The sequence below is a fragment of the Halichoerus grypus genome, chromosome 13 (genome assembly GCF_964656455.1).
Source record: "Halichoerus grypus chromosome 13, mHalGry1.hap1.1, whole genome shotgun sequence".
Classification (NCBI taxonomy): Eukaryota; Metazoa; Chordata; class Mammalia; order Carnivora; family Phocidae; genus Halichoerus; species Halichoerus grypus.
The window spans coordinates 73578532-73591074 of NC_135724.1; the positions used below are offsets into that span (position 1 = coordinate 73578532).

General features: G+C 41.8%; 1 protein-coding gene across 12 annotated transcripts in view; it reads right to left on the minus strand.

The window, feature by feature from the left end:
• The window catches only part of EMID1 (EMI domain containing 1), a 45351-nt gene that overhangs the window by 7846 nt on the left and 24962 nt on the right, over positions 1–12543 (minus strand). For all 12 annotated transcript variants that reach the window (XR_004926835.2, XM_078060809.1, XM_078060808.1 and 9 more), the window contains one exon: positions 2196–2240. Coding sequence is in view for 11 of the 12 variants with exons in the window: in XM_078060809.1 (XP_077916935.1) it covers positions 2196–2240 (45 nt within the window). In the remaining variant the exon portion in view is untranslated. The remainder of the gene's footprint in view (positions 1–2195; positions 2241–12543) is intronic.

A 12543-nucleotide genomic window follows, 5' to 3' on the forward strand; every position in this document is an offset into this window, starting at 1 on the left:
GTCTGTTCCACCCTCCCACTGTGAGCACCTTGAGGGTGGGGGCTGTGTCCAAATCACATCTATATGTCTATGGTGCCCAGCCAGGGGCCTGGCACCCACCGAGGAGGGACTGGTTTCCTCGGTCCTGGGAGCTGAAAATCCTGGGCTTCAGTTCCATCTCTGCCAACAATTTGCTCTGCGGAGTTGGGCCTCAGTTTTTCCTGTCTGAATGAGGGGTACGAGCTTTGGTCTAGATGGGCTGGTTCAGCTCAGTCGCTCTGGGGGCAGTGCCTGCAGTTCATGCTCATGACCACTGGGTGTCACTGCTGAGCCACAGTCAGGCCAGTGGTTCAGGTCTACCTGGGGGTTGGTAGGTGGAGAGTGGCCCCCTCAGGGCCCTTCCCCACACTGGACCTCATGCCCACCTATCCCCAACAGAGCTGGTTCCCCAGTCCCCAAAGCCTCATGCTGACCCCAGCCCAGCAGGCCCCCCTCAGGCAGGTGGCAAGCAGGGGCAGAAGTACAGTGGGCGAAGGGGAGGCAGGAAGATGGGCAAGGGCCCTGCTACCTCTAAGGCGGCCCCTCCCAAAGGTGGTCCTGAGTTCGAGGCCTGGGTTGGGGCCGTTCAGGCATCTGTTCTCTTGGAATCCCCATGCAGGGATGGAGCTGCATAGTCTAATTCAGCCTCATTTCACCTCTCCCACCTCTCCTGGGCTGAGTAGGAAACATGTTCCCAGAGTGGGAGTGGCCAATGAAGGGGCCTAGGGGAAGCAGAGGGCTGGGCTCACACCAGTCTACCTGACCCCCAGCTCGTGCCCATATTGGCAATGTGCTTAAGAGGCTCTGGAACCACTAGGGAGTGAAGGGGGGTGTGGGGAGTAGAGTGAGCGTGAGGGGCTGGGAGAGGCTTGCCAGAGAGGTAACAGGGCCCCCAAAGTCATCGGAAGACACAGGGAAGTGCTCGTGCAGGGTGAGGGGCTCCCACGGCTGTATCCATCACTGACCCCACAATCAGGAGCAGAGAGGGCAAGGCAGGTGCTGGGTGCATCCCATGTCCTCATTGACCAGTGCCCGCTGGGAAGTAGGGCACCCCAGCCAGACTGCACCAGGGAGGGACCGGGGGAAAGGGAGGCCTGATACCAGCCTTCTGAATAGCTTCCCAGTTTTCTCTCCTGTAGGGGTGTCTGCCCCCGCCCCACCCATTTTCCAAATGTCTATGTCACGATGGTTTCCAAGTCCCTGTATTGTGGGACTTTTGGTCCTCCCCCCCATGCATCTCTTGAGTGGGCAGATTTCTAGGCCTGGGAACTCATTCATGGCAACTATCTCCAATGATTGTAAAGGTTTCTAGGACCCCACATGTGGTTTCTCTGTCCCCTTTCTCATATACGCTATGTCTCCTGTGTATGTGACAATTTCTAAAGGCCTTCCTTCTTAATCTTCATGGGCTTCCTATGTGTATAGTGGTTTCTCTCATCTCATTTTCCATGGTTCTCCCATGCGTATGATGGTTTCTAGGCCTCTCCTCCCACTCCCCATGGCTCTCCTATGTATGTGATGGTGTCTGGGACCTCGTGTTAATTATAGCTCTTTTGAGAATAGTGGAATCTAGGTCTACTGACCTCATTTACCATGTACGATGTATAGTAATGGTTTTTAGGCTTCCCTTCCCGTGATCCATGGATCTCCTATGTGTACGGTGGTATCTAGGTCCCTTATCCCTTTTACCACAGGGCTCCAGTGTACCTCACTGTTTCTACGCCTCCCTCCCTACGCTTCACAGCTTTCTCAAGGCCCCCTGTCCACTGTTTTGTGTGGATATTGATTTCATGCTTCCCTTTCTTCTGCAGACAGAGCAGAAGCCAAAGCCCTTGCTGGGAAGGGGCTATGGAGGCAGAGGATGCAGTCTGGACTGGGTTAGCCCAAACCACCCAGGAGGAAAGGGCAGGGTCACCCTGGCTTGGAAAGGCCACAGACGGAAGGTGGAGACAGGGACGAAGACAGAGACAGAGAGCGTGGGGTCCACTGATAAGGCTGACCCTGCCTGGTTGGGAGGGACAGGATGGGGAGGGGCCAGAGCGGAGATCTGTCAAGGCTCCTTCCTAGGAGACCAGGTTGTAGTGGGGATTTGGAGGAGGTGCCCCCATTCCAAATGATCTCCTGAGTGCCCAGGGCAGGAAGGGGCAGTGGGAGGTCTGTGCTCAGCTGGAGCTTACCCAGTGGCTCTTCTCCCCACGGTCTCCTTTGGGGCCAGGTTCTCCCTGCAAGGAGAGACAGAGGTAGAAGGAATGAGAGAGGGAAGGAGGAAGGGAGGGTGGGAGCCTGTGGAGGGGAGGAGAGGAGGAAAGAGGGAAGGAGAGATTGGGAGAAGCTAAAAGACTGAGACAGAGAGTGGCTTGTATTGGACTGACACCAGGTTAAATGCACAAAACAATGATTTGAAGGCAATGGAACATAATAAAGAGCAGCCAGAAACTGGAGGCTCTTTGACCTTTTAAAAAATGGAACTGCCCTTGGTAAAAAAAACAAAACAAAACAAAACAAAAAACATACATACATATATAAGTATGTATGTATATTTATACACTTATGGCTTTTCCCCTGAGGGCACACCCCAGCCCCCTTAGCCTAGCAAATAGCTCAAGCAGGAAGCTTTAGTCTTACTGGGCTGAAGAATCACAGGTTGGAGTGCAGACTGCCAAAGGAGGGAGAAATTGAAAGGAAATCCTAGAAAGCAGGGAGCCACAGTAGGGGAGTGAGATCTACATAAATATCCCCCTCTAATCCTTGGATGGTCCGTGAACTACCCATCCTAAAGTCACAAAGCTGAGTCCAACCAATACTCTAGACCAAAAATCAACATTCTTCAGAGGAAGATAACAGAATCCAGATTCTCTTTACTTCATTATCTATATTGTCCAGTATGGACAATTACTAGATATATAAAGAAACAGGAAAACGTGACCCACAATCAAGAGAAAAATAAGTCAGTAGAAACAGATCCATAGCCAACCCAGACACAATTTAAAATATCTGTGATATTTATCATCAAGGAAATGCAAATCAAAACTACAATGAGATATCACCTCACACCTGTCAGAATGGCTAAAATCAACAACACAAGAAACAACAGGTATTGGTGAGGATGCAGAGAAAGGTGAACCCTGGTGCACTATTGGTGGGAATGCAAACTGGTGCAGCCACTATGGAAAACAGTATGGAGGCTCCTCAAAAAGTTAAAAATAGAACTACCCTATGATCCAGCAATTGAACTAAGTATTTACCCAAAGGATACAAAATACTAATTCAAAGGGATACATTCACCCAGATGTTTATAGCAGCACTATCTAAATAGCCAAATTATGGAAACATCCCAAGTGTCTATCGATTGATGAATGGATATATAGTATATATATAATGAAATATTATCCAGCCATAAAAAAGAATGAAATCTTGCCATTTGCAATGACATGGATGGAGCTAGAGTATTATGCTAAGTGAAATAAGTCAGAGAAAGACAAATACCATATGATTTCACTCATATGTGGAATTTAAGCAATAAAACAAATGAGCAAAAGGAAAAGAGAGAGAGGGAGGCATACTAAGAAACAGACTCTTAACTATAGAGAACAAACTGATGGTTACCAGAAGGGAGGGAGGGAGGTGGGGTGATGGGGATTAAGGAGGGCACTTGTCATGATGAGCACCAGGTGACATATGGAAGTGTTGAATCACTATATTGTACGTCCCTGAAACTAATATTACACTGTAAGCTAACTAACTGGAATTCCAAAAAAAAAACTTAAAAAAATAAAATATCTGTGATAAATATGTTAAGGAATGTAGTGGAATTGATATTGGTGGGTGATGAGATGGGGAATTTCAGGAGATCTGTGAAAACTGTAGAAAAGCATCAGATGGAAATCCTGGAAATGAAAAGATAATATGAAATGAAATAAATGAAATAGATAAATGAAAAAGATAATACTTGAAATAAAAAATTTGTTAGCTGGGATTAACAGAAGATTGGCCAGAACAGAAGAAAGACTTCTTTAACTTGAAGACAGGTCAATGCAAGAACTCAAACTGAAGCACAAGGAGGAAAAAAGATTTTTTAAAAAAAAATTAATGGAGCTGGGGCACCTCGGTGGCTCAGTCGTCAAGCGTCTGCCTTTGGCTCAGGTCATGATCCCAGGGTCCTGGAATCGAGTCCCGCATCGGGATCCCTGCTCCGCAGGAAGCCTGCTTCTCCCTCTCCCACTCCCCCTGCTTGTGTTCCCTCTCTCGCTGTCTCTCTCTCTCTGTCAAAAAAATAAATAAAATCTTAAAAAAATATATATAACGGAGCCTGGGGCACCTGGCTGGCTCAGGTGGAGGAGCACGTGACTCTTGATTTGGGGGTTGTGAGTTCAAGCCCCATGTGGGGTGGGTGTAGAGATTACCTAAATAAAAAACTTAAAAAAAATTAACAGAGCCTCAATGACTCATGAGAGAGTATTAGGTATAACTGAAGTCCCAGAAGGAGTGACGAGAGTGCAGGAACAGAAAAAATAAGTTGAGGAAATATTAATCAATTTTGTCTCTAAATTTGATTTAAAAACAAAACAAACCAGACTTTTCGTTTTCTGGCATGGCACATGAGGAGCTCAGAAGTTGACATTCTGTCCTAATAAAAAGGAAAATCCTGAACAAACTGGAAAATCAACAACTCTTCTTAGAGCCATCAAAGCAGTGAGGTCGCAGGACAAATTACTGCCCCCCCAAATTGCAGAGAGAGGGGTGGGTTACAATTTCCTGAGCAGAAGCCTCACTAGGAACCAGTGCCAGGTAGGAAAACCTAAACATAACTGACGAATTGCTGGAAGCCAACTCTCAATGTGGCCGACTCTGAGAGTTAAACATTCCAGGGGGGACTCAGTTTGGGGGTAATCCCCACATCTGTGTGAGTTTTATGCAGGAGCTCTGTCAAGTCCTCACAGTGAATGCTGTGGAAAAATCTCCTCGTGCTTTCAGCAGGAGGAGAGGGAAAGGAACCATCTTGAAACACTCCAGAGCATTCTGTTGTTCTCAGCAAGGCCTGCTCTCAGGAGAAACTGTTTTACTGGATCCTCACCTGCTGGGGTCTTATAGGAGCCTAATTGACCTGGGGGTAGGGAAATACCCAACTATAGCTGGCTTTAGCCTTCCACGTGCGGGAAGAGAAAGCCCAGCTCAGCCCCCGCTAGCCATCTTGTCCCAATTAAGGGGGAAAAACAACCCCCACCAAAAAACAAAACAAAACAAAACAAAAAAGAAATTAAGAAGTGCTGGTGAAGTTCACAGTCCACGGGTATAGGCTTACCGAAAGACTGAGACTTAACCATAGGACTACAGAACGCTTCCTCCCGCTGCACACCTAACCACTACATTACTAAAGTCTCTTTATTGCCGTTCCTTTCACCCAGTACATCATGTTTACCTTCGAACAAAAAATTACAAGGTATTCCATAGGCTGCCTTTGAGTTTTGTTGACTGTTTCCTTTGCTGGGCAAAAGCTTTTTTTTTTTTGACACTCTTTTTTTTTTTTAATGACATTTCAAGATTTTTTGTTTATTTATTTGAGAGAGAGAGACAGCGAGAGAGGGAACACAAGCAGGGGGAGTGGGAGAGGGAGAGCAAGAAGCAGGCTTCCTGCTGAGCAGGGAGCCCAACTCAGGGCTTGATCCCAGGACCCTGAGATCATAACCTGAGCTGAAGGCAGACACTTAACTGACTGAGCCACCCAGGTGCCCCTGTGCAAAAGCTTTTTATCTTGATGAAGTCCCAATTGTTCATTTTTGCTTTTGTTTCTCTTGCCTTTGAAGAAGCGTCTAGCAAGAAGTTGCTGCAGCCCAGGTCCCAGAGGTTGCTGCCTGTGTTCTCCTCTAAGATTTTGATGGATTCCTGTCTCATAATTAGGTCTTTCATCCACTCTGAACTCATATGTGGAATTTAAGAAACAAAACAGATGAACATAGGGGAAGGGAGGGAAAAATAAAATAAGATGAAAACAGAGAGAGAGAAGCCAAACCCTAAGAGACTCTTAACTATAGGAAACAAACTGAGGGTTGCGGGAGGGGAGGTCGGTGGGGGGATGGGGTAACTGGGGGATGGGCATTAAGGAAGGCACTTGATGGAATGAGCACTGGGTGTTGTATGCAACTGATGAATCACTAAATTCTACCTCTGAAACTAATAATACACTATATGTTAATTAAATTGAAATTAAATTTAAAATTTTTTTTTAAATTACAAGGCATACTAACAGGCAAAAAACACAGTTTTAAGAGACTGAGCAAATACCAGAACCAGAGTCAGATATAGCACAGATGTTGAAATTATCAGACCAGGAATTTAAAAAAACAACTATATGGGGCACCTGGATGGCTCAGTCAGTTAAGTGTCTGCCTCCAGCTCAGGTCATGATCTTGGTGTCCTGGGAACCCCACATCAAGCCCCACATTGGGCTCCCTGCTCAGTGGGGAGTCTGTTTCTCCCTCTCCCTCTGCTCCTCCCCACTGCTCGTGCTCTCTCTCTCTCAAATAAATAATCTTTTAAAAAAACAACTATGATTAATATGCTAAAGGCTTTAATGGAAAAAATTGACAACATGCAAGAACAGATGGATAATGTGAGCAGAGAGATGGAAATTCTTTTTTTTTTTTTTTAAAGATTTTTTTAATTTATTTATTTGACAGAGAGAGACACAGTGAGAGAGGGAACACAAGCAGGGGGAATGGGAGAGGGAGAAGCAGGCTTCCCGCAGAGCAGGGAGCCCGATGTGGGGCTCGATCCCAGGACCCTGGGATCATGACCTGAGCTGAAGGCAGACGCTTAACGACTGAGCCACCCAGGCGCCCCATGAGAGATGGAAATTCTAAGAATCAAAAAGAAATGCTAGATTTTGGTTGTAGGTGCTCTTCATAGAGTCAGTTAGCTAAGGGTCATCCCATTCTTCCCAGGCCTCTTAAGAAATGCTTCAATTCTAGCAAAGGCCCTGCTTTCTAGTATCAGGAGCCATGGTCCAGAAACACAAATTAAACAGAATTTTAGCCATTTATCTCCCAGACTGTCCCTTTCCTGACATTCTACCTAGAGCAGGAAAAAATAATGAAAACACTACCTGCAGTCACAAGTCCTTCAGTTTCCTGGCCAAGATTTCATATTCCTTTAGAGATACCTTTCAAGGAGAAAGTGACAAGGGAGGGGAACATGGGGGATTTCAAAGGTACTGATAAGGTTCTACTTCTTAAGCTTGGTGTTGGGCACATGTATATATAATTTAATATTATTATTTAGATTTTTCAGGTTAAAAATTTTTTGCATGTATATTTGAAAAAATGCTAGAGATCAAAAACTTGAAACAGAAATGAAGAATGCCTTTGAAGGGCTCATCAGTAGACTGGGCATGGCAGAGGAAAGAATCTCTGAACTTGAGAATATGACAATTAGAAACTTTCCAAACTGAAAAGCAATGAGAAAAAAGACTGAAAAAAGCAGAACAGAATATCCAAGAATGATGGGACAATTACAAAAAGTATAACACATGTAATGAGAAGACCAGAAGGAGAAGAAAAAGAAAGGAACAGAGGCAATATTCGAAGCGATAATGACAGGATTTTCCCAAATTGTCAGACATCAAGCCACAGATCCAGGAAGTTCAGAGAACACCAAGCAGGACAAACGCCAAAAAAAATACTATACCCTGGGCAGATCATATTTAAACTTCAGAAAATCAAAGATAAAAAAGTATCTTGAAAGGGGCGCCTGGTTGGCTCAGTTGGTAGAGCATGAGACTCTTGATCTTAGGGTCATGAGTCTGAGGTCCATTTTGGGTGCAGAGATTACTTGAAAAAGAAAAAGTTAAAAGAAAAAAAAAAAGTATCTTGAAAGAAGCCAGAGGAAAAATCAACTTCTGTAGAGGAACAAAGATAAAACTTCCATCCTACTTCTCAGAAACCATTCCAGCAAGAAGAGAGCAGAGTGAAATATTTTAAGTGTTGAGAGAATAAAACCACTGACCTAGAATTCTGTACCCTATGAAATTACCCTTCAAAAGTGAAGGAGAAAGAAAGACTTGCTCAGAAAAACAAAGACTGATGGAATTTGTTGCCAGTAATCTGCCTTGCAAGAGATGTTAAAAGGAATTCTTCAAAGAGAAGGAAGTGATAAGTCAGAAACTTGGGATCTACATAATGAAAGGAAGAGCATCAGAGAAGTAACGAAGGTAAAGTACAAACTTTTATTTCCCGTATTCTTTTTTTTTTTTAATTTATTTATTTGTCAGAGAGAGAGAGAGCACAAGTGGGGGGGGGGGCGCGTAGCAGGCAGAGGGAGAAGCAGGCTCCCTGTTGAGCAAGGAGCCCAATGCGGGACTTGATCCCAGGACCTGGGATCATGACCTGAGCCGAAGGCAGACTCTTAACCAACTGAGCCACCCAGGTGTCCCTATTTCCTGTATTCTTAACTGATCTAATAGATCAAATTGAACACTTTGTTCAAAATAATAATACCAACAATGTATTTAATTATGTATGCTTATGCATGTGTGTGTATGTGTATATAGGTATATTTACATATAATTATATATGAGTGAGATGAATGACAGCAATGATGTAAGGAACAGGAGGGAAGAATTGAGAATATTTTATTATAAGGTATTTGCACTAACCATGAAGCAGTATAGTGTTATTTGCAAGTAGATTTGGGTTAGTTGTAAATGTATATTGCAGACTTTGGGGAAACCACTACAAAAAGTGAAAAAGGAAGGGCAGTTGATGTGCCAAGAAAGGAGAGAAAGTGGAATTATATGAAATGATGAATTAAAACCGCAAAAGGCAGAAAAATTGTAGAAGACAAAAATAGGAACAAAGAATAAGAGCAACAAATAGAAGACAGTAGAAAATAGGGTAAATATTAATTTAATAATCCCTTTAAATCGCAATGGTTTATTTTTTTTTTTTTTAAAGATTTTCTTTATTTTTTTTACAGAGAAAGACACAGCGAGAGAGGGAACACAAGCAGAGGGAGTGGGAGAGGGAGAACAGGCTTCCCGCAGAGTGGGGAGCCCAATGTGGGGCTCGATCCCAGGACCCTGGGATCGTGACTTGAGCCAAAGTCAGACACTTAACGACTGAGCCACCCAGGTGCCCCTATTTTTTTATTTTTTTAAAAAATTTTATTTTTATGTAATCTCTACAGCCAGTGTGGGGCTCAAACTCACAACCCTGAGATCAAGAGTTGCATGCTCCACAGACTGAGCCAGCCAGGTGCCCCTAAATGTCAGTGGTTTGCATACACCAATTAAAAGTCAAGGAATGTCAGAGTGGATAAAAAACCAAGACCCAACTATATGTTGTTTAGAAGAAGCCCACTTTAAATATAAAGACACATATAAAGCCAAGGGATGGAAAAAGATATACCATGCTAGCACTAATCAAAAGAAAACAGGAGTAGCTATATTAATTTCAGACAGAGCAAACTTCAGAGAAAGTAAAGTTATCATGGATAAAGAGGGACAAATCATAATGATAAAGGGATAAATACTCCATGAAGGCATAACAATCCTTAATGTGTACGTGCCTAACAACAGAGCATCGAAATATACGAAAAACTGATAGAACTGCAAGGAAAAATATAGGAATATATAGGAATATAGGAATCTGCTATATCTGTTAGTTGGAAAGTCTAATGTCCTCTGTCAGAAATGGACAGATCTAGACAGGCAGAAAATCAGAAAGAACATAGTTGAAATCAACAATACCATCTATCAACTGGATACAATTGACATCTATAAACTACTTCATCCAACAACAGATTACACATTCTTCTCAAGCTTACGTGGAACATTCTGGGCCATAAAATATATCTCAGTGAATTTCAAAGAACAGAAATCATACCATGCATGTTCTTAGGCCACGATGGAATTAAACTAGAAATTAATAACAGAAAGATAACTGGAAACTTCCCAAATACTTGGAAATTCAACAACAGACTTCTAAGTAACACATGGGTCAAGTAAGAAATCTCAAGAGACATTTTAAAATATTTTGAACTACACAAAAATAATATGACAACTTATCAAAATTTGTGGGATGTATCAAAAGCAATGCTTAGATGGAAATTATTGTATTGAATGTATATATTAGGAAAGAAGAAAGATCCTTGGCCTTAGGAAAGTAGAAAAAAGGAGAGTAAATTAAATCCAAAGTAAGCAAAATAAAAGAAATAATAGAAATTAGAGCTGAAATCAATGAAACTGAAAACAGGAAATCAATAGAGAAAATCAACAAAACCAAAAGCTATTCTTTGAAAAAAATCAGTGAAACTGACAATCTCCTAGCCAGGATAATTAAAAGAGAAAAAGAGACAAACAGATCAATGGAACAGAACAGAGAGCCCAGGAATATAAACATAGTTAACTGCTCTTTGACAAAGGAGCAAAGACAATGCAATGGAGCAAAGATAATCTTTTTCAAAATGATGCTGGAACAACTGGACACTCACATGCACAACAAAAAAATGAAGAAATTATACCAATTCTTTACAGTCTCTTTCAGAGGACAGAAGCAGAGGGAATAGGTCCTAACTCATTCTATGAGGCTAGGATTACCCTAATACCAAGACTGGACAAAAGCACTATAAGAAAAGAAAACTACAGATCAATATCTCTCATGAACATAGATGCAAAATTCTTCAACAAAATATTAGCAAATGGAATCTAAGATGTATAAAAAAAATTATATACCATGACCAAGAGGGATTTATTACAGGTATGGAAGGCTACTTCAACATTTGAAAATCAATTAATTAATCTGTCATCAACAGACTAAAGAAGAAAAATCACATGATCATATCAATAAGTCCAGAAAAAGCATTTGATAAAATCCAACACCCATTCATGATAAATACTCAGCAAACAGGGATAGAGGGGAACTTCCTTAACTTGATAAGGAACATCTACAATAAACTTACTACTAACATCATAGTTAATGGTGAGAAACTCAAAACTTTCCTGCTAAAATCAGAAAAAGGAAAGCATATCTGCTCTCACCAATGGTCATCAATATCATACTGGAAGTTCTAGCTAATGAAATAAGACAAGAAAAGGAAACAAAAAGTATACAGATTGGGAAGGAAGAAATAAAATTGTCCTTGTTTGCAGATGACATGATCATTTATGTAGAAAATCTGAAAAAAATCAACAAAGAAACTCTTGGAACTAATAAGCAATTATAGCAAGGTTGAAGGATACAAGGCTAATAAACAAAAGTCAATCACTTTCCTATATAGCATTAATGAATTAGGGGAATTTGAAATTAAAAACACATTACCATTTACATTAGCACTCCCCAAAATGAAATACTTAAGTATAAATGAATTGAAATATGTATAAGATCTCTACGAAGAAAACCACAAAACTCTGATGAAAGATAGCAAAGAACTAAATAAATGGAAAACTATTCCATGTTCGTGGATGGGTGGACTCAATATTGTTGAGATGTCAGTTCTTCCCAACTTGATCTATAGATTCAATGTAATCCCAATCAAAATTCCAGCAAGATATTTTGTCGATATTGACCAGCTGACTCCAAAGTTTATACAAAGAGGGGAAAGACCCAGAATAGTCAACTCAATATTAAAGGAGAAGAACAAAGTCAGAGGACTAACATTACCCTACTTCAAGACTTACTATAAAGCTACAATAATCAAGAGAGTATGCAATTGGCAAAAAAATGAATCTAGACACAGGTCTCATACCCTTCAAAAAATTAACTCAAAATGGATCACAGGGGTGTCTGGGTGGCTCAGTCGTTAAGCTTCTGCCTTCGGCTCAGGTCATGATCCCAGGGTCCTGGGATCGAGCCCTGCATCGGACTCCCTCCTTGGCCGGGAGCCTGCTTCTCCCTCTCCCACTCCCCCTGCTTGTGTTCCCTCTCTCACTGTGTCTCTCTCTGTCAAATAAATAAATAAAATCTAAAAAAAAAAAAAAAAAAAAGGATCACAGATCTAAGTGTAAAATGCAAAACTATAGAACTCCTAGAAGATAACGTAGGAGAAAACTTAGATGACCTTGGGTTTGATGATGATGTTTTAGATATAATACCAAAAGTACAATCCATGAAAGAAATCATTGATAAGCTGGAATTCATTACAATTAAAAACTTCTGCTCCGCCAGAGACTATGTCAACAGAATGAGAAGAGAAGCCACAGACTGGGAGAAAATATTTGCAAAAGACACACCTGATAAAGGACTATTATCCAAAATATAGAAAGAACTCTTAAAACTCAACAATAAGAAAACCAATTTTAAAAAGCTTTTGCAATGGGGCACCTGAGTGGCTCAGTTTGTTAAGTGCCCAACTCTTTTTTTTTTTAATTTTTTTATTGTTATGTTAATCCCCATACATTACATCATTAGTTTTAGATATAGTGTTCCATGATTCATTGTTTGTGCATAACACCCAGTGCTCCATGCAGAGCGTGCCCTCCTCAATACCCATCACCAGGCTAACCCATCCTCCCACCCCCCTCCCCTCTAGAAC